The following is a 27540-nucleotide window of genomic DNA, read 5'->3' as shown; positions in this document are numbered from 1 at the left end:
AGGTACCACTGTAGTATGAGACAAAGAATAACAACTTTAGAAAAAAATGAGAACAAATATTGCCCCTCTTTGAAAGATGGAACGGCTAGGAACCGTACAATTCTCCCCTTTCTCAGGACTGCTGTGTCCCTGGGCTGTTATGCTAGGATCTTTCTGGTGTGCTTCTTTGTGCTGCAAAATGGACATAAGGGTTATTTCCAACAGACAGCATTTGCTGTCATTTATGTTTCAATTTTAGTGTGCTCTGCATGGATGTTACCAAGCATTTTAGATATGTTAGCTCATTTGGCAGCCACAATACCGAAATGGAGGAATCAAATTAGGACTTACCCTGCTTGCTCAGCTCTGCTAGCTTCCTGCCAGCATGGCCTCTTCACACATTACATTTCAAAATGCCTACGTACAGTATCTTACTGTAAGTGTATGACGGAATTGCCATGTATGAATGCAGCAAACATGCGTCGTACAAATACAGTTGCCAGGGAACGAGGCACAAGTTGGCGTGTCCGCAGGCCCCAGTTTGTCCTGGCTATTGTACGAAATGGCTTACACCACCCATCTTTTAACATGTACCCATTATCCAAGTTTAGAGCAGCCATGCTGAGCTTACGTCCAGGAACAGGAGCTGGCACAAAGAAGAAGAAGAAGAAGAAGAAGAAGAAGAAGAAGAAGAAGAAGAAGAAGAAGAAGAAGAGTAGTAGTAGTAGTAGTAGTAGTAGTAGTTTGGATTTGATATCCCGCCTTTCACTCCCTTTAAGGAGTCTCAAAGCGGCTAACATTCTCCTTTCCCTTCCTCCCCCACAACAAACACTCTGTGAGGTGAGTGAGGCTGTGAGACACCTCAGAGAAGTGTGACTGGCCCAAGGTCACCCAGCAGCTGCAGGTGGAGGAGCAGGGAAGCGAACCCAGTTCCCCAGATTACTTGACTACCGCTCTTAACCACTACACCACACTGGCTCCCTATGCTTCTGCTGATTTCCAGGATATAATTGCAAAGCTGGTACAGAAGCCGCTTGCATCATCTGCTAGGTGCAGAACACCCAAGATCCATCCCCTAGTTTTCAGTGAGGTAGTAAACCTGTGTCTGGGCTGCACCACTTTAGACCGCAGGTAGGGGCTCACACGCTCGAATGTTCCAACACACAAAATCGTTTTCTACATAGAAAATTAGATGCAAAGGAGAAATGTTCTAGCACTGCCCTCTCCCTGGTACGTGCGGGGGATTTTCACATGAAAGCATTCAATCATGTCAACTTCTACTTGTTGCTTGAAGTGGTACAGGTCAGATGTTGCTTTATGCCAGGAGTGAGGTACCAGTGACCCTCTGGGTATTGTTGGACTCCTAGTCCCATCATCACGCCAATGGTCAGTAAGGATGATGGGAGTAAGCCAGCACATCTGGAGGGCTACAGGTTCCCCACCCTTGGTTTACTCCAGAACATGCAGCCCTCTGGATGTTGGTGGACTACATCTCCCATCATCCCTGACCACAGGCGATGCTGGTTGGGACTAATGGGAACTGGAGTCCAATGACATCTCGAGGGCCATAGATCTCCCTCCCATTTTACTTTAGCAAGAACTAAGCCCTACTCGAGGTACTGTTGTCAAATGCATCCCTGACCCACTTGACCCTCTAACCCTGCAATCTTCTACATGCCTACTCAGAAGGAAACCCACTGAGTATAGGACTGTATCTAAATTACACCTGCAAAATTCATAAAGCAGCATTGCAGCCTGGATGGCTATTTTTCAAAACACATGAGGCAAAGGAACCACGTCCACATTTTCCAAATAAGAACCGCGTAGAAATGTTTGTTAGGGATGTGACTGCATATGACTCCCTAGGTTGCAAGAACAACACCCCAAAAATCAAAGGGGCTGTAGAGTTGTGGTCTCTTGTCTTGTCCAGTGCTATAGACGGGAGATGAAACATCCATTATACACTCTGTGCGCTGAAATGTTCTGGAATAGCATAATTGAACTAAGAGACATCTAGCAACCCCTTCCCAGCCAGCAAGCAGATCTTGCTTTTTAAAAAAAGAATGTGTAGGACCAAGGAAGAAAATAAGAAACCAGAAGAAAATAGCATGATTGTCCACAAAAAAAATTACAAAATATTCAAGTGGTCTGCAAAGTATTCAAGAATTAAAACCCAGTCACAAACTATGAATATCTAATTAAATATGCAGTTGTATTTAGCAACCAGGTTAAAGCACTTTCAAATCTTTCTGTGCAATTTGGTTTGTCCTTTAGTTGAGAAGTGGCCTCTACCACTGGCAAGTTGTGAACCCATATGCGCTGAACCCCTTGGAAGATTTCTGTAAGACCTGCGCCTCTTAACAAGGCAGCAGACTTGAGGATCTGTCCAGGTTTACTGGGCATCAGCAGTGGCACTGAAGAACAGCCTGACCCGTCAAGCCAAGCACCCTTGGCTGAGTGCCCTTTTAGTTAAAGGAAGGAAGAGCTTTTCCCTCATGGCCTGATGGATGGCTCTTGTAAATTGTGAGTATGGTAGAAGATTAACCTGGAAAAATGTAGGCAACCCAAACAAAATTTCACTATGTGCATTAGCATTCACCAGTATGTGGTGTTAAGTGTCCTGTTATACAAATATAGGGCTGAATTGTCAGCCTTTTTATCATGAAAGCAACACCAAGCTACTTGCATGATCAATGGATACAAGGCCTGGTCCTTATGGACTACGGCGATACCTGCAAATCTCCATGCCCAAATCTCCTTCCAAACAAGTTTCTATTGGCCAGTCCCTGCTTAGGCCATTGTTTTCCAATAATATGGTCACATCCTAGCCATGCAGCATATAGTTTCCCCCTCAACTTGTGCCATTTCAGAAGATGGATTTGCTTATATCCTGTGATATTCGTACAAAAATAAACCCTCCGTTTCAATCCCGCCCCACCTCACCCCACCCCACCCCGCCCTTGAAATGGAGCTGGCAGATGGGAAGTTATCCATTTGTCCTTGAGAGTCCCTCGACCCAGGATCTCAAGGAGGTGGAGGTAGTTTCAGGTCCAACAGGCTATAGGCGAAAATGTTCCAGAAGATGGCAAAGAGAACAAACACCACGTACATGGAGACGAAGATCCACCATAAGGACTGGTCTTGGAGTCTCTGCTCATAGTTCCTTAGGATGACTACGCCTAGGGTGATTCCGACAGCAACGCCCCCAAGGTGGGCGACAAAACTTGGGTGTGGGCATGGAGGGTAAGCGGATGGGTAGAACCTCAGCCACACAGCTCTTCCAAATTCAAAGCTCACTAGAAGAGAGGAGAAACGAGAGGTCACTGGTCTTGAAAGTGCTTCTAGGTTGATTTCCAGATATTTCAATATATTTTGGCAGTTCTGAAATTATTATTTTTTATCATTCTCAATGAGAAAATCCAAAGCGTTTAAATATAATTGTGCACTGTTGTGCAACGTTTTATTTGCTACGGTAAGATGCCTATAATACTTTTATGAACCCAGTTTTAATATTTCTGTAAGCAGTTACATCGAGCATTTAAATATTTCTACAAATGCTAAAGCAAAAAAAGTATCACCTCCCCACTTATTGTACCATTTCATCCATACTTGCTACTTTGAAATTCCCCCAGTGAAGAACATTGATGGGTTCACAAAGTTTTGCACTTGAATATAAACAAACACTGTTCCTCTGTGTAAAAATATATTCTTGTCGTATCCTCTTTTCACCAGATTTGTTAGCTTCATCATGTATGCCATACCCCAGGCTATGTTTCAAATTGTTCTCAAGTACGTTCATATTTGTGATGGCCTGGGACTTAGGCTCGGGCTCAGATCCAGAGGAGCCTGAGGCAAAGGACCCGGTGCAGACTCAGGCATCATCTGAACCAAGTCTGAGGCCTGATCCTGAAGAGTCCCAGTCTGCACAAGTTCCCCTGTAACAAACACCAGCTGGGCCAAGTCAGGGGCCTGAGCCTGCCCTGGCTCCAGATGCGGGGATTACCTCGTTGCCTTCAGCTGGGCTATCACTTACAGCTGCTCCACTACCGGTTTGGTCAGGGGAGGCTGAGGTGGCCTTTGGGTCTAGTAACCCACCAATGTCTCCTGAGCTGCAGAGACTAAGGTCTGAGAGAAGGAGGGACCTGAGTACTCGCAGGAGGAGTGCTCGCCTCCGGGTGAAACAGGGAGGTGAGTCACCAGGGGATCAGGACCGGCCGTTACCCCGACAAAGATAAAAGGCTGTCAGACCCCGCCCCAGGTTGCGGGAGCAACATTGCTGTATGCCAGACCCTGCCTGAGATCCTGTACCTGTCCTTGCCTGGTTTCCTGTCTTGTGTCCTGCCTTGGCCCTGTTGGACTGACTCCTAGTGGAACCTATGGATTCTGGACCGGACCTGGGCCGCGGTTCTCGGGTTACCCCTGGGCACAGCCCATTATTTTACTTTCAATTGCATAGGTTTTCTGCCCTGTTGTTTGCTGGCCTGGGCTCCTTTGGGAGGAAAGGCAGGATAGGCTATAAACAAACAAACAAACAAACAAACAAACAAACAAACAAACACACTTGGTTCCTCTGCACACCCTGAAGAGGTTCAGTTTGACAGCAGCAACCAAGGGCAGAACAAGCGCTGTGTGCAACATGGGGCAGCTACCAAAAACAGCACACCTACCTGGCGCTTTCTTATATAACAAGCAATTACACTCGGAGAATGTTGCGATAAGTCAGCCATGCAGTCTGCTTCCCTGCTGGCATCCTCGCGATGAAGCAAGGATGTCATCATAGCTGAAGCAGATGCTTCCAGCTCTGGACTTATGTTGTTTGTACAATTTTGTGTTTCCCAGAATCAAAAGGAAGAAGAGGATGTCATCATGACACCAGGAACAGAACTGTACTGTACAGAATGTTACAGAGGCTCATGGGAGAGAGCTCGACACAGGAATGCTGGTTTTGGCGACTGCCCATATTGTTCATAAGTCTGCGTTTGCCCCCAAGAAGCACGAAAGTCTCCGATCCGGGTGTGTGCTTCACTCTTTGCAGGGTCAGAACCAAAGCGAGCGATAATGACTACTACAGCCAATAAAAGGTAAAAAAAGGCAAAGGACCCCTGGATGGTTAAGTCCAGTCAAAGGTGACTATGGGGTTGCGGTGCTCATCTTGCTTTCAGGCTAAGGGAGCCGGCATTTGTCTACAGACAGCTTTCCGGGTCATGTGGTCAGCATGACTAAACCGCTTCTGCCGCAACTGGACACCATGATGGAAACCAGAACAGCCGGGAACGCTGTTTACCTTCCCACCGCAGTGGTACCTATTTATCTACCTGCACTGGCGTTCTTTTGAACTGCTAGGAGGACAGAAGCTGGGACAGAGCAACCAAGAGATCACTCCGTCACAGGGATTCAAACCGCCAACCTTCCGGTCGGCAAGCCCAAGAGGCTCAGTGGTTTAGACCACAGCGCCACCTGTGTCAATATTATGCCTCCCAATGTGTCAATGCAATTTACAGATAAGAAGGCTACTTAGATGGGAAACGTATGGGACATTGAGATCCTAAAAGGAGGTGCAGTAATGATGAATTTAAAATGGCAACAACCTAGGCACATATCAAGTATATGAGGATACTTACTACAGATCAAGGCAACAGCCATGCGCAACAGCTTGAATTGGCACTTCATTCCAGACCAGTTCTGGGGAAAGAGAGGAGAGGGGAGTCAACAATCTCCAATTAAGTGTTTCACATGCTGAGAATCTGGAGCTAGGTATGAATCTAAAGGACCCAGAGGGCTCTCTCCTACCCCCCTCCCCACACACCCAATGCCAGCGAACTAGGTTCCCTGCAGCTTCTGCAGCCTTTGGAACACTCTCAACTCACTGGGCTTCAGGGCAGAGAGAAACAAAATCAGAGATTAGCTTTCTGAAGTCAGTCAATTCCGCCTGCTTCTTAAGTCAGCAGCAATGCTGGCCAGAAGAGGGAGATGTTTTAAAACAAACCGAGGGGAAGGGGAATGCCAATTTAATCCTCCTGCACCACACAACACTGCATAATCACATGGGGTTTTGAACGCCTGTCCTTTCTGCTGTGAAACCCTTACTCAGGAGTCCCCAAGCGATTCTCACAGTTCAGCTGTTGGGTGAAACGTCTGGGGGTGCGTGGGGGACGAAAAAAGAGATAGGGGTTGACCCGCCACATGGTAAATTGTCATCTACTCTCTAACAATTTCACAGATGAAAAGAAGCAGGACTCTGCGGCAACAGAATAGAGATTCAAATATGAGACTCTTGCCCCTAGGTATGGTTGAATCTGTCAATTTCAATTTCTCTCTGTTTCTCATTTTTCAGTTCACATGTCTGCAGCAATCTGCAATTTAGGAAAAAGATCCTAATGAAACTTAAGCAGCAACTTAATGCAATTTTCTCCTAATAAACACATTTTTTGTATGCCATTTTCAAGATTCTACTTTTTTCTACGTATTTTCACAAGCAATTGTACTCACTAATATATGCATTTTATGCACACTGGCTGGACAACTGCAGCAAAAAACTGGAGAAGTGAAGATTTCAAAGGATATTTGTGTTTCAGTTCATATATGGGGCTGAGAAGGGCGAATCAGGTAGATTCTCATTAAAATGCAAACAACATCACATTTGTCCCCAATCCCTATCTGCCCCAAATGGTTTTCTTTTAATGTATTATTCTGCATTTCCTTTTATGGACAGAGCATCATTTTTATATAGACCATCTTTAATGAGACTGATATCATCAGTTTATGCAAATAGCTCTCCTTTTCAATCAGTTACATGTTGCTCTCTCTCTCCCATCTACCTTCCCAATTGAAAGAAAAGGAACAACCTGCAGCATACACTGTGCTTTCCTAAGCAGGAAATTGGAAAGACCTTGTGGCACCCAGCTTAGAAGTAGTGGAGGATCAATAAGAGAGCCCTGCTGCAAAGTAATGCAACCTGCAAAATTTAGAGGACAAGCTCAGTTCTCAAGGAAGAGAGACCGAAGGAAAGACTAATATTTAAGCACAGAGATGATGGGTTAGAATGGATAATGGCCTTACAGGTGTAAAGGCACTTTGCTGAATAGGTATTTAGGTAAGAAAGCACTCACTTCATCACATGTTCAATATTTGCATGCCGAGGCAATAGCTAAAGGTGCTTTGCAGCATAGCCTTTCCAGAGTATGCAATCATGCTGACAATCTTCAGCATGGATTATGACTGGGGTAGCATCAGAAATGTTTATTCGTCAGGGTTGTACATTGATAGCATTTTCTGCTGGTCAGATCAGCAAAAAAATTCTACCTGTCAAAACACGGTAGGCTCCTTTGGGTATTAAATAACACATTGCGGAATCATCAGGCACACAGTGCCTGATCCTCTGTACCCTTATTTAGATGTATCTTGCACACATATTCTATAGCGCGGTGAAATCTGAATCCAACTGTGACAAGTGAACAATTATTACACATCAGTTGTGCTACTTGTGATCCATCCCCTGCCCCTACAGCCAGCTCCAGTGATTGCGAAAATTGCCACTAATTATATCTGTGACCTTGTGAGAATGTATCCAGGAAAAGCTAGAACTGCGAGATCATTATTGCCCATTATTTAGGGAAATTGCAAACTGTAAGGGAAGAAAGAGAAATGAACATTCCAGCTCATAACTTGCTCCGACGCAGAGGAGAATTTCTCATTTAGTTATTATGCAGCATCAAGGAAATACATGTTGGAATTGGTAACAGAAAGAGAGAAATTATCAACCCTATGCATGGCTATTCGGAAGTAAGCCTCACTGACTTCAATGAGGCAAAGTTGTATAAGATTGCAGTCTTAAATATCTATCTCTTCTACCACTTTATATTATGTGTATCTCTAAAACACAGGACAGCAGAATGTTGCAGTGCTGACCAACATGACAGAAAGCAGACAAATCCAGAGTTAGTCACCTCAATATATTTAAAGATCAGGAGCTGAGACTTGAAGCACCCAGCTTTCTTTTCTCTGGCAGAAATCAGTACTACCATCTGTTTGTCCTTGACACTAGGCAATGCCACAAAATATTGCCTGATCCAAAGGCAAGCTTCTTGAGTGTTGATTCTCAATAATTTCAGTGGATCAGGAAAGTTGAACAAGCCATGGGGATTTTTCCAGGGTGGAGTGTTAGCAAAGCAAATTCTCCAAAACAAACAAACAAACAAACAAACAAACAAACAAACAAACAAACAAACATATATAACTAGCATCAGAAAACAGGTCTATCACTTCTAGTAGATCTGGTGACTGAGCTGTGTTGAGGCCTGGGTAGACCTGGCCTCAGAGAAGCTTATAGTCTAGGTCCGTTGCTCCGTTGTTTGCGTGGCGAGTTCCCGCCTCCCCCCATAGAAATACAGACACAGGACACAAGAATTTGAGTTAATGGGTCAAATTAGGCCACAACTTTATTGATTACAGGAATTGAGCAGTATTGGCTTAGGCATTGGTCCTACAACTAACCGGCCTGGCCGGTGAGGGTTAACCACCAGTGGGAGGAGTCCTGCTGAGGCACATCAACTAGGACCTCCCCCGGGGTCACTGCGTGGGGGCGTGCCGTGGGTCCACACCTCCATAAGCTTAGGACAAGGCCACGCCACCCGGAATCCTTTACCGGACTACCCTTTATTTGGGAGAAGGTGATGGCGCTCCCTCTCCCCCTTCATCTGCATAACAATAGACTGTACCCCCACCAATGCCTACCGCCCATACTGTGGAGTTGTGACGGTTTGCTATGAGGTAGGCGAAAACCAAATGGCTGGAGCCAATCTGCCAGTTGGAAAAATTCCTACCAGGCCCCTTGACGGTGACCAACTGAGGTTCATAGCAACATCAGTGAACCTAGCCTAATGGATGGGTGGGTAGGGAAAACTGGGTCAGCTGCGGCGCAGGAAAGAGGGTGGTCCTTGGCCGCGCCAGACCTAAGTAGGCGAGGCCACGCCCCCCGCACCCGCTGACTGGCTGGCACGGGGTATGACGCAGCCGAGGATTTCCTGCTATCGCGTGGGGCTGGAGCCAGCCCCAGCGAGTGTGGGGAGGGGCGTGAAGCCCGCAACCCCACCTCCTCCCTAGCTCGGAAGTGGATTTCCCAGCAGGTAGACCTGCTGTTTATCTATGGATGGACCTGACTGTCAGGTACCATCTTTCCACTTACCACTGGAACCCTCCATCCTTTTTCCCTGGCTCCCTTCATCTCCTCCAGCCCTTCACTAATTGCACTGCTGCTGCTACAATCAACTTCATTGCCCACTCCCCATTGTACTGATTTAAAAGACAGCTGCAAATCATAAGCCAACAACAATGGACTACAGCTTGAGATTGCCATACACTCCTTCCAGTAAAATGAGTATAACTCTTTTCAATAGAACAGGCATCAGAACTACCCAAGGTGCATTTCTGAAAGGCCCTCTGTAAGAATCAGTTATACTCAGTCTATTAACAGACACAGAAATGCCAGAAGATACCAACAGAACGGGGAAGAATTTGCTAGGTGTCACCACCAAAGGCATGGATCTTCTGCAATTCTGATTGCAGAATTCAGTATGTTAATTGCAGATTCCTGGACATTATTGCTCGCATTTTTAAGAATCCTTCAAAACAAACAAATGTCAAAATAAATTAAAAAATTTAAAAAAATCCCAGTAGCACCTATCTGAAGAAGTGTGCATGCACACGAAAGCTTATACCTAGAACAAACTTAGTTGGTCTCTAAGGTGCTACTGGACAATTTATTATTATTATATTATATTATATTATATTAAATTAATTTATTTATTTCGACTGCGTCAGACCAACACGGCTATCTACCTGAATCGAGAAACAAATGTCAACCTCTCATGTTCATTGTTTTGATATATGTATGCTGGAAAGTCCAGGCCTGGGAGCTCATGCCATCAGCTTCTGGGGAGATCACCAATGTCATGAAACAAGTTGGCTTTTTTATTTATCCTGTCCTTCCTCCAAGGAGCTCAGGGTGGCATACAACTGGGGTCGGTAGAAGGTAGCTCAGGATCTACTTATAGATCTGTTGGTGCTTTATAGAACATTGGCAGCTGTGGCAACAACAACAACATAACTTTTCCCATCTGAATGGGAGGAATGAAATGAAGAAAGCTAACCAGGAGCAGACTGTTGTATGAAAGGACTATGAGGTTAGTTCTGGTACTGTACACAAATCTCTAGGCTCAGAATGCACTTAGAGGCACCCTGTCTTACTCTGACAGTAAGAGCTGTTCGACAGTGGAATTTGCTGCCAAGGAGTGTGGTGGAGTCTCCTTCTTTGGAGGTCTTTAAGCAGAGGCTTGACAACCATATGTCAGGAGTGCTCTGATGGTGTTTCCTGCTTGGCAGGGGGTTGGACTCGATGGCCCTTGTGGTCTCTTCCAACTCTATGATTCTATGATTCTATGTTCTTTAATACTAACTATATGCCTAAGGACTGATCGATTCTGACACTCAACATTTCTTTAATCTTATGTATTTTGCACCAGGCACTCATTGATGGATCTCAGGGTTCTAGTAAAAAAACAAAGTTGTGAGTCAGAGCATCTAATGTCTGAGCACAGAGTACACTGAAACAGGCTTGGCTACAGAACAATCTAGTAATACAGATGTGACAAGTCATCACCCCAGGAATTTTTCATAAGGCACTTCACAAAACTTTAAAGTCTCTGGCTGGGCCTCTGGTAGACTCATTTTTCTTTTATGAACAAAGCTCTGGGTGAGATGTGAGGGCTAACCAAGCAAAATATTACAGATCAATAAATCTGAGCTTAAGAACCCAGAGATGAAAAATCAATAAATTTTATGTGCACTCTGGGGGTGGGGTCTGACAAGATGCACACACACTCATGGACATAGATCTGATGAGTTCTTCAATTTCCTTTTTTTATTGCACAAGCCCTGACAGTTTTATAACTTTATCCAAATCTCCTCACTTCCTCTCCTTCTTCCCCCTGAGAGGACAGTTTTAATCTCCCTCCTTCTATGGAGGTGGATGAACACAGTTGGGGTGCAATTAGTTGTTCAATGCCAGGTGTTTCGTGTTAATAGTCCCCAGGGAATGTGAAGATAAGACAGATAAGCAAATGGCAAGAGATGCTTCTTTGTGAGCCTTTCCAGCTTTTGTCGACCTCTGGAGACTCCCTAGTAAAGGTAAAGGTACCCCTGCCCGTACGGGCCAGTCTTGCCAGACTCTAGGGTTGTGCGCCCATCTCACTCAAGAGGCCAGGGGCCAGCGCTGTCCGCAGACACTTCCGGGTCACGTGGCCAGCGTGACAAGCTGCATCTGGCGAGCCAGCGCAGCACACGGAAACGCCGTTTACCTTCCCGCCAGTAAGCGGTCCCTATTTATCTACTTGCACCTGGGGGTGCTTTCGAACTGCTAGGTTGGCAGGCGCTGGGACCGAACGACGGGAGGGCACCCCGCGCGCGGACTCCCTAACAGGTCCCTAAAAAAAATGTGCACATGAGCAGCGCAAACATTATAGGCAGACTCCAAATGTGTCACAGAGCTTTGTATGTCTACAATTCACAGCCGAAGTCTTGGTTAGCAGCTGAGTTGATCCTTAAAAAGGTAAAGGTAAAGGACCCCTGACATTTCAGTCACAGATGACTCTGGGGTTACGGCGCTCATCTCACTTTACAGGCCGAGGGAGCTGGTGTTTGTCCACAGACAGTTTTTCTGGGTCATGTGGTCAGCATGACTAAGCCGCTTCTGGCTTAACGGAGCAACGAAACCAGAGCAGTGCACGGAAATGCCATTTACCTTCCCACCAGAGCAGTACCTATTTATCTACTTGCACTGTGACGTGCTTTCGAACTGCTAGGTTGGCAGGAGCTGGGACAGAGCAACAGGAGCTCACCACGTCGTGGGGATTCAAACTGCTGACCTTCTGATCAGCAAGCCCAAGAGGCTCAGTTAGCCATGCTAATTGACTATCAGGGAGTTCAAATATTATATGTTTGGGTTCATTTTAGGATGGATGAATCTGCCAGTTTTAGTCTCTGTTTCTATTTTTTCCAACCGTAAGTTTCGCTTGCCCCATTTCCAAATACATTTGCAATCGAAAACAACGGCTGGATTTTACAAAAACATCTCTGCATCTGATCACTCAGGGAAAAAAATACATATTCGCAAACTTAGGACAACTGTCTTTGAGGAAAAGGATTTTCATAAAGCTAGTTTGGGGCAATGCTTTTATGGTCTACAAAATTTGTAACAAACCACAACAGAACTGGAAATACAGTTGGCAAAGACAGCAAAAGAATTCAGGTCTACAGTTGACTGAAAATATTTTCCAGTACATCTGGAGGGCTGGTTTATACCTTCTCTGTTAGAGTGACAATGGAGTAGTCTTAGTATAAGGTTATTTCTAGATAGTTTTATATCCTGCAGAGATTAAGAAAGATTATGAGATCAGGAATAAGTATTTGCTGGAAAGGATGTCACAGGAAGGGAACTTACATTCACATCTAGTGGGTCTGCCCTCAAATACAAACATACCTGGTAGAAGTCATGCATGTTAGTTGTATTATAGCAGGTTTTTGCTTACAGGGATTTCCTTTAGTTTTTTAAGATCTTGCAAAAATGAAAGATCGGGATTTTATTCAAAGTATATCACTGCAAATATATTGAACTTAATTTGGCTCTGGAAAGGCTTTGAAATGCCAAATGTCGGTGAATTAGCAAGATCTGGGACATTATAGTTATAGAACCAAGCAAAACATGTTTTATTAAACTGAGAATGGCCAGAATTTCTGGTGATACACTTAAAAGGTACCTTGGAGACTGACTTAACCCCTATATACCCAGTAGGCCACTACGGTCTGTGGGAGTCTTTATTCTGCAAGTTCCAAATATCTCAGAAGCCTGCTCTACAATAACTATGTGAAGGGCTTTCAGGGTGGTTGGCCCATTCTGTGGAATAGCATTTCTGTTGAGAGATGACAGGTTCACTCTGCAGTTTCTGGAAACAGCTGAATATATTTTTGTTCCAACAGGCTTTCCCAGTTGTATAAATGGGTCTGTGCCATGGGCGTCTATTTTGTATTGCATTGTTTTGTTTTTACTATATTTGTTTTTTGTGAGCTTTTTTTAAAAAAAGTTTTCATTTCATTTTGCAATGTATTTTGCAATATATTTCATTTTGCAACAAGAACTATTGCAAACTCTGACTATCTTTGCATTATTCACCCATAACAGCATTCAAGGTGTCACAAAAGAAAGGGAAATACATCACCACACCATGCAAATAACATAAAAAATAAACTCTAATCAAGGAGATCTCTCCAAAGGCCACCATGAATCTGTGAGGAAGTCCTCGTCTGCTCTTCCTGTCTCATGTACATCAATCAGCTTGAGGTGTTTGTGTAGAAGCTGATTAATAAAATTTTAATTATTGACCGCAACAGTAATGAAGTAAAAACATTTGTTAATATTTTGCTGTGGAAGAACATAGCAAGAACACCCCCACATTGTTCAGCCTGGACACTGAGGTCCAGCTCCGAGGGCCTTCTGGTGGTTCCCTCCCTGTGAGAAGTGAGGTTGCACGGAACCAGGCAGAGGGCCTTCTCAGCAGTGGTGCCCACCCTGTAGAACATCCTCCCATCAGATGTCAAGGAGATAAGCACCGTATTTTTTGCTCTATAAGATGCACCAGACCACAAGACGCACCTAGTTTTTGGAAGAGGAAAACAAGAAAAAAAATATTCTGAATCCCAGAAGCCAGGACAGCCAGCAGGATCGCAGTGCAGCGATCCCGCTGGCTGTCTTGGCTTATGGGATAGCCGCGTGCAGCCTCTCCCAGGCAGGGGGTGAAAATTCCCCCTGCCCGGGAGAGGCTGCGCACGGCTAAGGCTCCCCCAAGAGCCGCGCTCCCTTTAAAGAGTGTGTGGAGTGTGTGTGCGGCTCTTGGGGCTTTTCCCCGAGGAAGGAGAAGGGCAGCCCCTCTCCCTCCTCGGGGAAAAGCCCTGAAGAGCCGCACACACACTCCACACGACTCTTTAAAGGGAGCGCTGAACAGAACCTCCCGCCTGCATTCGCTCCATAAGATGCACACACATTCCCCCTTACTTTTTAGGAGGGGGGAAAGTGCGTCTTATAGAGCGAAAAATATGGTAACTATATAACCTTTAGAAGACACCTGAAGGCAGCCCTGTATAGGGAAGATTTTTAAGGTTTAATGTTTTATTATGTTTTTATATACGTTGGAAGCCGCCCAGAGTGGCTGGGGCAACGCAGTCAGATGGACGGGGGTACAAATAATAGATTATGATGATCAAGAATGAATTCCAGATGTTGTAAAAACTGGGATTGGTATGGATAGGCTGTGAATATTCTGTTAAGTTTCTTCATATTGTAAACTAACAAAATATTAACAAGGATGATTTTATTTTTGGAACCATGGAGATCAGGTTTTGAATGTGCCTCCATGGAGAAGGGTACCTCTAAGAAGCAGGCATGATGCAATGTGGGACTGACATCATGCATATTGAAGAAAACCACACGGCTCTCGACGGTCCCACCAGCACCTTCATCTGTAGTACAGAACAGAGGAGTGCCAGCATCTATGGACTGTGGTGAAGTGTGATTTGTGCCCTGGATATGAATCTGACAAGTCTCAAAGACCACCATGCAGATATGCCTCTAGGCTAATGATTCAGGCAGTGAGGGAAATTGCTGGAGAATGCTCCCATCTGTGTCTTACAGTGCTCATGGGTTTTGTCTATAAATTACTCCAGCCACTGAACAAAAAACCCCCAAAACCTTTGCTTCTTTTCTTCTAAACTAATTTTCTTTTACGCAGTTCTCCGCAGAGATTAGTAACATAGTCAAAAGGCTCAGGGTGCTGCTATTAAATATTGCGTTTTCTCCTCCACTCTTTATTTTCATGCATCTTTATTTAGTTTATTTCCCCCCTTTATTACTTCCCGTCGGGTGAAATGCCTTATTGCTTGCTCTTCGTTTATTTATTTGCAGGAACATTTCATTCTGCAGCCAAGGACGTTTTTATTTCTTGCAGCTACCCAGAGGCACTCAGGGAAGCAAAAAGATTCCAACAAACCTTTTCTCCCACAAGCAAACGAAAAAGCGTAACGAAAAGATGAGCACTGACATTAATGGGATGCAGCAACAAATGCAAAAGATCATTTTCATTACGGAAGATTTCCCCTCATCAGCATTAAGTGAGAACGCTTTGTTTCAAATGCCAAAACTGGGTAATGTGAGAAGATTCTACAGCCAAGCATGAACAACACAGACTCTTGTGGCATCATAAACTAACACATCTATTATGGTATAAGCTTTTGATGGGATGCTGTACATGAATACCATATGTGCCACTCTAAAAGCGCGGGGGAAACTTGTGCGAAATAGAAAGGTGACAAAAGTAATTCACACAAACAATTTGAAACAGACTTATGGGCATACCAGAGCTGCATAGTTTGGTCTGCTAATCTGTTCCCACTGACTAATTAACTAATTTTATTTATTAGATTTATCTGCCACCCTTTATCAAAAGATTTCAGGGTGGTTCACAAGATAAAAATACAAGAAAAAAGCACAAATAAAAAGTTAGAACAGAAACAACAAAACAATAGCCCACCCCAAACACATTTAAAAGGACGTATAATATTAATCAGCCAAAGGCCTGGTTGAAGAGGCCTGGCACCTAAAATATATATATATAATGACGGCACCTGGCGAACCTTCCTGGAGAGAGCATTCCACAAACATTCTGCATTTTCATCATAAACGGAACACTGTCAAAAGCTGGAGCATTTCTGGAAGTCAGCCTAAAGACAGAAGCTTTCCCCCTTAATTCCTTATCTGTACTTCATAGCTCTGTGCTGTGGCCATACACTCAGACAAGGTTGTGTGGTTTTTGTCTTTGTTGCCTATACTTTGCGAAGGCAATTTGGTGTAGCCAAGAATGCTGATGACGACCAGCAAAAGACCCTTTCTTTGGGGCTTCCCACAGGCATCTGATTGGCCACCGTGAGAAGAGGACGCCAGACTAGAGGGGCCATTGTGCACTGGCTCTTCTTATGTTCTTAAAAGCTTAATGAAGAGAAAGTAATAACCGCAGCAGTTGGCTGTTCCTAATACTGGAGCAGCTTGGATTCCAAGCAGCAATTCCGTCCAGTGAAGTCATGTCAATCCTGGTCTCTAACTCAAATTGTATCACTACTTAGTCTAGTACTTACTGTTGTGTATTGAGTCAAAGGATTTTATATCTGTATTATTATTGTCTGTATTTGCATTAGGGTAAAGTAACTGCCTTTTGGTTCCAGAGGGTACAGCTACTATTGGTTCATTTAAGCTGCTGTATTTGGATCCTCTGTCTTATTGGTTTCCTCCAAAAGGCAGGACTGTGATTGCCTGATATTGTTCCCTCCAAAATGTATCCTTTCTAGCTCGTTCCCTGTCCCTATAAATGTAGCTCTCCCCTCCTCAGTTCTCAGTCTTGTTTGCTTTAATAAAGAAGTGTTACTACAGAACTGTCTCCAGCATATTATGTCAAGAGAGCTGAAATCACAAACCCCACGTCACAACACTTACCATTACTATGTTGGCTAGGTGAGCAGATATCAGGGCGTACACGCCTCCAGATGAGCCCACGACTGGTGCAGTCATATCAGCAATAGACACTGCTAAGGAACCTTAGAGAGAGAGAAAAGGGGAGGGGGGAAACTTTTATTGCAAACACCTTGCTAAGCAAGAGTCAATCTTCTTCCTCTTTTTTTCCCCCCACATGAAGTTCTCAGAAAAAGGGGCATTTACAGATTATCACAAACCTTGCTAAGCAAAGGAGCTGACCTCCTCCCTCTTTTTCGCACATGGAAAGGGCACCTACAGATTGTTGTTAATTCGTTCTGGAGGTCCGCTCTTAACCTGAAACTGTTCTTAACCTGAAGCACCACTTTAGCTAATGGGGCCTCCTGCTGCTGCTGTGCTGCCGGAGCACGACTTCTGTTCTTATCCTGAAGCAAAGTTCTTTACCCGAGGTACTATTTCTGGGTTAGTGGAGTCTGTAACCTGAAGTGTATGTAACCTGAAGCGTATGTAACCCGAGGTACCACTGTAGTATGGGAGCCACAGTCAACGACAGGCAGAGTCAAATCAGTCTAATTTTGGGCATGGGGAGAGAATTGGGCCAGTCCTGCTTTCCAAGCCTAAATCATTTTGCTGATGGAGGAAAAGTACAAGGTGGTCACACACACACACACACACACACACACACACACACCAACCCGCTTCCTCTTGCAGCTTAAAGACACTTGTGGAGGAAACTGGTCATATGGTCCCCATGCATATTGGCATCCTAGGGGGGATGAGACACTAGCCTAACTTAAAGTCCCAGCTGAGTGAGGCTTTGCACCTGTGCACTCTCTCTCTTCCGAGGGTTCTATGCAGCCCTATATCTACATCCATTTTAGAGGTGGGATGGGAGGTTAAAACGCACACCATTGTGCTTGTGTCTTCCAATCAGTAGAGCCTTGACCCAGGGTCCGTTTTGCTGAACACCATATCCGCTTTACAACTATAGGGAGGCTGCCTGTAATTTGCAAGGCTAGGGAACAAAACCAAATGAACTCGTGCAGGACCACACACAAAAACCTATTGGGAACTTTTTGTGATTTGGGCACTTTCCTACTAATAACGGGCAGTGTGATAGATAGGTCCCCTGAAGTCGTTATTTGAATCGGAGTCGCATTTTGGAAATGCAATCACTGTTTTGAGACCTTCCAGCACTCTCACGCAAACGGAGATTGTGCTTGTTTCCCAAAGTCTGCACACCTGACAAGTTAGATCAGAAGCAAAGAGCAGATGATGTGGACAAATGGGCTGGCCGCCTGCTAGAAAGACAAGCTAACAGGCAGCTGATGCTATAGCTGCTGAAGGCCAAGCTACAAATTCCCCTTCACCATTTTTAAAAACAAACAAAGAAAAAGTCACTGGAGCTTGCATTGAGGTGTGTCTCTATCTGTTTCTATCTGTACCAAATTCCCCCCTCAAGCTGCTTTTCTCTGCACACAGAGAGAAAAAAGACACTCCTCCTCAGCCATCCTTCCTCCACTCTCAAATGCATCCTCCAATGGCTTGGGGACAGGCCACCTGAAGGATCATCCCCTTCCATATATACTTGGCCAGGCCCTAAGATAATCTTCAGAAGCCTCTTCTCTGCCCCCCCCAATCACCACAAAATGAGGTGAGGCAGGCAGGGCTACTTATGAGAGGGCCTTTTCAGTGCTGGTGCCCTATTTATGGAATGCCCTACAGTACAGTCGACTTCCAAAGCGTTTGAAAACCAAAACGCGGCTTCTGATTGGCGACAGGAAGCTCCTGCAGCCAATCAGAAGCCGCGGAAGCCCCGTCAGATGTTCTGCTTCTAAAAGAACATTCGAAAACCGGAACACGCACTTCTGGGTTTCAATCGTTCTGGAGCCGATTTGTTTGGGAGCCAAACAAAGAACCATTCCTTGGCTGCCGTTTTTCCTCTTCACTCTCTTCCTCCAGCCACGTTTCCCCAGCCAGTTTCCAATCTTAATTCTCTTCCTTTTGCCTGTCTTCACTGTTGGAGCACCCATTTTTAACCGTGTGGTTGTTGTTGTTGTTTTAAATGAAGAGGCACATCTCATGTGTCCATCTTAACCATCCGGTTAAGAATTTTGCATAAATATTTTTGGTCCCCCCCCTCCTGTATATTTACAACTGAACTGTATTTGTGTCCGCACTAATGCTGACGGCACCCACTCCTTTCTCTCCACTGAGAACGATTTGAAATTGTTAAAGAAAATATTTTCACCTGCATGCTGCGAAATAATTGGTTGCAAGCTAAGAGATATTTTTCCGCCTGTGATTTTTCCTGGCAACTTCTTTTTAGACCAGCTCCATCCTTTTAATGAGAAGGCAACACACCTTCACCCAGCTTTTTTAAAATTCTTAGCATTTCCCCCCCACAGTCTGACACAGTTAATGCGGAGGGGGGTGACGACGACACAAAATCAGCTGAGGAGAGGCAAAATATGTACGGTGGATGGATGAAAGCGGGGGGGGGGGGTAAGAATCAGACACACAGAGCTGGAAAACGAGAGAGTCAGAGACAGAGAGCACAGATGTGATATTCTCAAAGTAACAAAAGCAAAAAAGAGCAAAGACAGGTTATTTTCCCAAGAACTTCATACGCTAAGGCAGGCCTGCCTGAAATTTAATTACAACTCCCACCAGTCCCTGCAAGCAAGGCCAATGGCCAGGGATGCTGTGAGTTGCAGTCTAGCAATATCTGGAGGTTCCCCACATTTTGGATGGCAGAGACACTGTGGGTGGAAAGGGATGGGGAAGAGTTGGAATGGTACATACGTGAGCACACATGTAGGCTTCATTTCAGGCCTACTTCTCCCTCAGTTGGTATAGTTGTGCCTGGGTTGTATCAGGCTGCCACAAACATAGAAAACTAGCATAAGAGGATATATAGACTGCCTTTCTCACTAATCATAAAATCGTAGAGTTGGAAGGGACCCCAAGGATTATCTGGTCCAACCACCTGCAATGCAGGAATCTCAGCTAAAGCATCCATGACAGATGGCCAGCCAACCTCTGCTTAAACACCAAGGAAGGAGAGTCCACAACCTCTCAAGGGAGAGCGTTCCACTGTCAAAAAAATTTTTTGCCATATGTTTAGTTGGAATTTCCTTTCTTGCAACTTGAAGCCATTGGTTCAAGTCCTACCCTCCAGAGCAGGAGAAAGCAAGCTTGTTCCCTCTTCCATGTGACAGCCCTTGAGATATTTGAAGATGGCTATTGCATCTCCTCTCAGTCTCCTCTTTTCCAGGCTAAACATACCCCAGCTCCTTCAACTGCTGCTCATAAGGCTTAGTTTCCAGACCCTTGATAATCTTGGTTTCCCTCCTCTACACATGTTCGAGCTTGTCAATGTCTTTCTTATATTGTGGTGCCCAGAATTGGACACAGTACTCCAGGTGTGGTCTGACCAAGGCAGAATAGAGCGGTACTATTACTTCCCTTGATCTGGACACTATAATTCTGTGAATGCAGCCTAGAATAGCACTAGCTTTTCTTGCTGCTGCATCACATGGTTTACTCATGTTAATCGTGTGTGGACTTGTACCACTGGCTATGTCAGTCATAGAACCAGATACTCCAGATGCACTCAAAAGGACCTTCACTCTAATATGTTTATGGAGCCCCCTCCCTATTCCTAGCTTTCTAATCCAATTATGACATTTATGCTTCCCACCTCCATGTACTTCCTCATAGCACATAACTCTTTTTTTTTAATTGTTCAGTAAGGCACACTTCTATTGCAGCTTTATTTGTTCATTGCAGCAAGACTTGCTATATAGGTAAGGACCAGGGCAGGGGAGAGGGACAAATAGCTAAACTTGCCAATCACTGTCCCAGCCATCCCATGACACCCTCCCTGCAGTTGCCTCTTGCTCTCTCCTCTTGTTATAATTAGATTTGATCTATCATCAAGCCAGCTTCCTTCACCTCCAAACTGCAGAGGCGCAAGACGTGAATAACAAATGCAGTACAAATGTAAAAATCAATCAGTCCATGAAGATCTATCATCCCATAGATTCACTGGTCATTGGAAAGTTGCCATGTTGGGCCCGAACCAAAAACCTTCAGCTGACAATTACTGACACTGCGGTAAACAAAGGTAAAGCCAAATCGGATATATAGATTAAAAAATAACTCCTGGGTACTTTATGCCTCAGGAAATCTCTTAACGTGAAAAAAGGGTAGTAAGCCCCAAAACTGTATCTATGACCTTAAAACTGATTTCCCCCCCTCATAACTAATGCTTAATTATAGTAGTGCCTGATCCTGCACTCACTGTACAGCTCAACTGAGAAATGGGATCCTCTGCAGGGTAAGTTGTTGCTGGGCGTGGCCCAAGACTTAACAGTCGGATCCTGGGATAGCGCCAGGCTGTTTGGGCCAATCGGGATGGACGGTGTGATTCTGGGGCCTATAAAAGCGGCAATGCGACGTAATTGGGGACACTTGCTTTGTGCTGCCGAACACCCTCCCCCCTCCCTAATTTTAGGTGCTGCTGCTTTGGCCTTGCTTTGGATTGGGTCACCTGTTTTGGAACAGGGGCTGGGTAGGGATTTTTCCATTTGGCAGATTGGCTGTAGCCACTTGGTTTTTGCCTACCCCCTTAGCAATCATCACAACTTTGTAAGGTTAGGCGGTTAGGCATTGGCTTATTGAAATGTGTGGGAGGGGAGGTGTGGCCATCACCTGCCCTTCCAGAAATAGGGTATTCCGGTAAAGGAATCTGGGGGTCCTGGATCTCGTCCGAAGTCCGCTTGAGGGGCTAGGGCCATGCCAGGACCACAGGAACCCCGGGGTGAGCTTCGGTTGATCTTCAGCAACGTTGCTCCCTTGTTTGGTGTTTACCCTTTCAGACTACCATCCAGAGAGGCAGGAGTCAGTTATAGTCTATTGCCAATGCCTAAGCCAATACCGCTCACATTGCTGTAATCAATAAAGCTGTGGCCTAAAATTTTGCCCAATAACTTAAACTAAAATTATGTGTCAGTGTGTAGTTATTTACAGGGGGAGGGCTTGGGGGCCTCGAAGTGCAAACACGGCACTAGGAAAAACTACAATAACTTTCTCAGTTACCAAGAGAAGTCCTGTTCACGTGTCTTCATTTGAACATACAACAGTTAGAACTGGGGTAGGGGCACTGACCCCCCATAATCCTGGGAGCCGAGGGGCTCCCCTCCCAACTTTCACATTATTAGTGTAAAAGTCTGAAGGAGGTTTCTATGTGTGCTCATTTAACAAGCTTAGAATCATCACAGCAATTAGCAAACAGGAACCTTGACAAGACAGAGGACCCTACTGCAGAGAGATTTGTAGGCACATTGAAGCAGAGCCCATGTGCCTGGAGGTTGGGAGAAAAAATTGATCAGGTCCACATTTTAAAGTGGACCAATGCAATTTGCATTCCCTGAAACAATCAGCAAAACAATTCATAGCTATCCTTTGTCATTTGAACATCTATGAATCTTGTGATGTAGGCAAACGACATGTACAAAAATACATACATAGGTGAAAAGAACATAACAGTGTATTATATTAGGGGGAATGCTTGCAAAATATATATACAGTATTAGACAAATTGTACATTAGAAGGAAAGCAAACTAAAATGTTAGATTATTTTTTTATGTAGCTCAAAAAAAATGTCAAACTGACGCAGAAATGTGGAGAACTGAACTACCGTATTTTTCGCTCTATAGGACGCACTTTTTCCCCTCCAAAAATGAAGGGGAAATGTGTGTGGGTCCTATGGGGCGAATGCAGGCTTTCGCTGAAGCCTGGAGAGCGAGAGGGGTCGGTGTGCACCGACTTCTCTCGCTCTCCAGGCTTCAGGAAGCTAACCGCAAGCCTTGGGAGTCCGGCAGGAGTTCCCGCTGGGCTCCCAAGGCTTGCGGACAGCAGCCTGCAGCCCGAAGCCCGGGGTGAGCTCCGCAGCACACCCCGGGCTTCGGGCAGATGTCCGCAAGCCTTGGGAGCCCGGCGGGAGTTCCCGCCGGGCTCCCAAGGCTTGCGGATAGCAGCCTGTTCTGGGGGCTGGGGTCGGGGGGAAGCTCGGGCTTCCCCCGCCCCAGCCCCACGCCTGGGGGGGAAATAATTTTTTTTCTTTGTTTCCCCCCCAAAAAAACCCTAGGTGCGCCCTATGGGCCGGTGCGCCCTATAGGGCGTAAAATACGATAAATACTAGAAAAATAAGAAACTGAGAGAAACCAAATTTGACAGATTTGTCCATCCCAAACAAGGGCCGGTGTGGTCTGAAACATTCAGCTTGTCAACAGTGCCTTCAAAGGAGGAACAATGATCACACCTTGACAAACTCTAGACTTGGTTTGATTTTACTTCCATGCAGTGTCATATTTTTAAAATTACTGCAACCAGCGATATTTTTCTAGAAAAAGAGGTGCCGGAGCTCACGGTGAACGCCTCCCTTGTTCTCTAATAACGGCAATGGCGCCCATCTGAGAGGTGCCAGAACTGAGTTACGGTGAGCTGCTGCTGAAAAAAAGCCCTGACTGAAACATTTATACAGTGTTGATAAGAACAACATTATGGTGGCGAAAGATAAAGAATCCCGGAAATTTAGCTAGCTAGAATGATGATAATAGCAATTATAAATTCGCCCACCCATAACACTCTGCTGACCAAGGCAAATGATGAGCACCTTCTCTCACAGGAACCTCAACCATGGAGATGAACCACAATTTCAGTATCAGCCAATATCAGGTTTATTCACCCATACAACGTACCTGCTACAACTCCAGCAATGTAGACAAACCCGATCCTTGCAGCACCATGTACCATTTCAAGGGGGACTCCAACTAGAAGCTGAAGGACAACATTGAGTCCAAGGTGCTCTATCCTGGGGAAAATGGAAATAGCATTAAAAAATAAAATAAATAAAATTCCTGCATTACAGGGGAGTTGGATCAGATGAACTTGGAGGGTCCCTTCCAACTTTACAATTCTGTATGATTCCCTTTGGTACCAACAGACAAGTACAGAGACTTTGTATAAATAAATAAGTCACCAACTTAGTGCCAGGGTTTTGGGTGGTTTTTTTTAAAGTTTATTTTTATCTAGGTTAAAATAGATTATTTCCCTAAGTGGTGGGGGGGATGTCATGATTCGGGTTTAATAAGCCTGTCTTTAAACTATGTTAATTAGCAAAGTATATTTGCAAGCAGAACAATTAAGGATATTGCTTATAGGCTGGAAGACTCTGGTATAAATCTCAGCTCATCCACTAACTGGTTGGACAGCCTTAGGCAAGCCACCACCTCTTCAGATAGCTAGAAAATGGCCCTCACAGTTCCAAGTAGTTAAGTAGCTACAAAACTTAACTTACTGCCTTCTCCCACCTATTATAGCCATTGTAGGGGGGGGGGGACGACCCACAGATTGTCATGTTAGCAAACCTAAAAGTGCCTTTGTACTCAGGATCATTTAGAATTGGGTTTGTTTGTTTTTAATGGGGAAAATACCATTTGGAAAAAAGATTTTAAGAATCCCTTATATAGAAGGAAGTAGAACAAGATGCAGGGTAGTACCGTACATAAGAAAAGTCATGGGAAGATGCCCAATGTTTTCTAATGCCTCTTGCGGGGCAATGATTTATTTCGATTAGAAGACCCTTAGAGGTTCTGTCCCTCAGTGTGTTTGATGCATGCCTGTTCTTTTAAAAAACGTCTCAAGGAGCATTCCATTCAGCCCAACTCCTACTGCAGCCAGGAGCATCGGAGCCCCATGGTCAATAAGCACCCATAAAACATAATTAGCTTTCCCATGCTCTGAATGTGTCATTCTTTAGATGACAATATAATTGATTTATCAAGGCTTCACCTTCTCCGCAACCAAACAAATGGGCCCTTGAATCAATGCAAGTCATTAGTTATGGCAGCAATACAAATGGGTGGGCCCCACAGATAATTAACGTCCGCTCAGCTTTAAAGCGGAAGGCTAAAATTTACAGCTTTGGTTTCTTAGAAAGCTTTTCTCCATCGGGATCAAGACACAAACAGCACATTTTGGGGAGCTCTCAGTCACCCTTAACAACTGCCTTCTCCTCAGCTACCTTCTGGCTGTCACAAACGCCCATAAAAAAAGCAGAGGAGCACAGTAAATTAAGAGTTTCAAATTAACATTTTAAAGTCACAGCAGGAAGTATGGCAACAATAGACTTCACCAACTTTATAGTAGCTTGCCTTTTTGGGGTGGGGAGAGAGGAATAATGGCCTCACCATTAAAAGAAGAAAGAAAGAGGTTATTACTACTCTTCCAGAGATTTATTTTATTCTCTGAATGTGAAAATAATCTAATGAGGGTAGGTTGGCTATAAATGATGGTTTAGCTACCTAACTGTAGTAAGTATTCCATCATTAAAAAATAAATAAAGCAGGGGTTGCTTCTCAAGTGGGGAATGTGTGCGCACACGGTTTTGATAGCTTACACTTCCAAAAGATTTAGAATCCACTGCAAAAAAAAAAAAAAAAGTAATAAGCCTGTGCTGGCTAAGTCTCTTAATATTTACAGATGTGAGGCATTGGATAGTGTATCTTCCCAAGAGTTTCCCTTGGAAACCAGCCAAAGTTGTGAAAGAAACGTGATAATTAAAAGGTTCAGCACATTTTTCCAAGCAACACGACAGCCTAACAGCAACAAGATACTTGTCAAGGCAGAGGTTAGCATTTTGTGGGAAAGGGAGGCATACTGAAGCATAGTTTAAGCACTTATATCTTTTTAAGGTTTCAACCTGTTTTGCAAATCTCTATGGATAAAGGCAGTCCTTTTTGGCTCATATTGCAATTAACATGCACGGGTTCTAAAATGTAAAAGTGGCATCACAGGGGTGGGTCGAAGAGCGTGACCAGGCCTGTAGTGGGCAGGGAGACAGTGTTTAATCCTGCCTGCTGGTACTGTCCCAGTGAAAATCCCTCACCGCCACCTCAAGCAGCTATTTCCAACTTGAAGGACGCTCCTATCAGAAAGCAAGCAAATTATGCAAAAATCCTGCAGATCTGTCAGGCAAAGATACTTAGCGCTATGAAGTCAAGAATGATATACCCATATTTCCTCCTTCAGCTTCTGCCCCTGATGTCCTATGACCAGCAGGCAATATAAACCAGCTCTTACAGAACATGGTTTTATCCAAAGATCGCAAATCATTTTTAAAAATGGAGGCTGTGTGTAATACTGTTTTATGGACACCTAAGAGCAACAGGAAGGGACACGGGTGGCGCTGTGGGTTAAACCACAGAGCCTAGGACTTGCCGATCAGAAGGTTGGCGGTTCGAATCCCCGTGACGGGGTGAGCTCCCGTTGCTCGGTCCCTGCTCCTGCCAACTTAGCAGTTCGAAAGCACGTCAAAGTGCAAGTAGATAAATAGGTACTGCTCCGGCAGGAAGGTAAACGGCGTTTCCGTGCGCTGCTCTGGTTCGCCAGAAGCGGCTTAGTCATGCTGGCCACATGACCTGGAAGCTGTACGCTGGCTCCCTCGGCCAATAAAGCGAGATGAGCGCCGCAACCCCAGAGTCGGTCACGACTGCACCTAATGGTCAGGGGTCCCTTTACCTTTACCTAAGAGCAACAGGATTCTCCCAGCGTTTTAGTTTCAGAGCAGAAGACCTAGGGCGTGATTCAGGTTTAAAGGGCCCTCCAGTGGTGCCCTCTCCTCTGTTGATGTGTTGCAGTGGGCTTGTCTGGCAGGAGTGGAAACAGCAGTACTCCAAGAAGTGCCAAGGTGGTTGGAGACGACTATTTTGTGACAATATGCTGAAGGAGGCCATTGCCTGAAACTAAAATGGCAGCTAGACCCAGCTGCCTACCACTGCTTGGAGTGCCAGGCTGGATTTGTTTTTACGGGGGGGGGGCAGGGTAAACATCAGCAGGGCCCCCCAGCAGCTGTCCAAGAATGCCAGGCAGTGGCTTGCTTAGTTTGTGTGTGTGTCACAGGGGCAGTTGCCCCAGGCACAAAATTGTTAGGGGGTGCAAACTTTCAACACCCAGTGCTGCCTCAATACAGTTGTGTGCTTTCATTGCTGGGCTCTGTTGAAAATGGCTTCTCCATGCAAACCAGGAAGTGATCTTTCCAGACAACGGAACTACTTTTATTTTCTTATCTCTGCGGATGGGATCTCCTGGGTGACGTGGATGCCGTTGAATGTGCATGCGTACTCTGTCTGTTTCCCTCCCTCTCACCCCCTCTGTACAGCCCCGGGCGTTGGCAACCCACGCTATGCCACTGATGGCAGCTCTGTGTCACCCCCTGTCTTTCCCATGAGGTACGGGAACCCCACCCCACCCCCCAAGAAATTCAGCACCCCTTTTCCCCTAGAACTCACCCTGCATGCATGAATATGTAGGTGAGGTACCTCCAGGCCTGGGCACGGAGCTGAGGATGATATAACAATGAGTTCTTCAAATATAAAGGATGGGTGACTTGCAGCACAAACCTATCTAGTACCACTCCATTGTAAAGAAAGAAGGCAACCTAGGAAAGCAGGGAGATCGCACAGTTAAGTGTAATTCATTCAAGCATCTGGCCGAGAAAATATACGCAAGGAGACATACAGGCTTAATTCCAGCAAGTGCAGTAATGGCTAAAGAATCATAGAATCATAGAATCATAGAGTTGGAAGAGACCACAAGGGCCATCGAGTCCAACCCCCTGCCAAGCAGGAAACACCATCAGAGCACTCCTGACATATGGTTGTCAAGCCTCTGCTTAAAGACCTCCAAAGAAGGAGACTCCACCACACTCCTTGGCAGCAAATTCCACTGTCGAACAGCTCTTACTGTCAGGAAGTTCTTCCTAATGTTTAGGTGGAATCTTCTAAACATAATGTGGACAGACCTTCTGGACATAATCTGGACAGACCTTCTGGACAAAGGTCTGTCCAGATCTTCTCTCTCACGTTTGCTGTACATGTGGGGGGGGGCAGGGATGTGGGATTAC

At 45.1% G+C, this 27540-nt stretch overlaps 1 protein-coding gene across 9 annotated transcripts in view; it reads right to left on the bottom strand.

The window, feature by feature from the left end:
- Positions 1-2037: 2037 nt before the first annotated feature.
- The window catches only part of RHBDL3 (rhomboid like 3), a 139307-nt gene continuing 113804 nt past the window's right edge, over positions 2038-27540 (bottom strand). For 6 of the 9 annotated variants that reach the window (XM_053375203.1, XM_053375204.1, XM_053375208.1 and 3 more), the window contains 5 exons: positions 26927-27075; positions 23336-23448; positions 16571-16671; positions 5601-5661; positions 2038-3275 (listed from right to left, as the gene is read on the bottom strand). In XM_053375203.1, coding sequence (XP_053231178.1) covers positions 3004-3275; positions 5601-5661; positions 16571-16671; positions 23336-23448; positions 26927-27075 — 696 coding nt within the window. In that variant the 3' untranslated portion in view covers positions 2038-3003. The remainder of the gene's footprint in view (positions 3276-5600; positions 5662-16570; positions 16672-23335; positions 23449-26926; positions 27076-27540) is intronic. The other 3 variants (XM_053375207.1, XM_053375205.1, XM_053375206.1) reach the window with 3 other exon arrangements.

This window comes from Podarcis raffonei, chromosome 2, assembly GCF_027172205.1.
Source record: "Podarcis raffonei isolate rPodRaf1 chromosome 2, rPodRaf1.pri, whole genome shotgun sequence".
In the NCBI taxonomy this organism is placed as follows: Eukaryota; Metazoa; Chordata; class Lepidosauria; order Squamata; family Lacertidae; genus Podarcis; species Podarcis raffonei.
The sequence above is the reverse complement of the archived record's forward strand: the minus strand, read 5'-3'. Positions and strand labels throughout refer to the sequence as shown.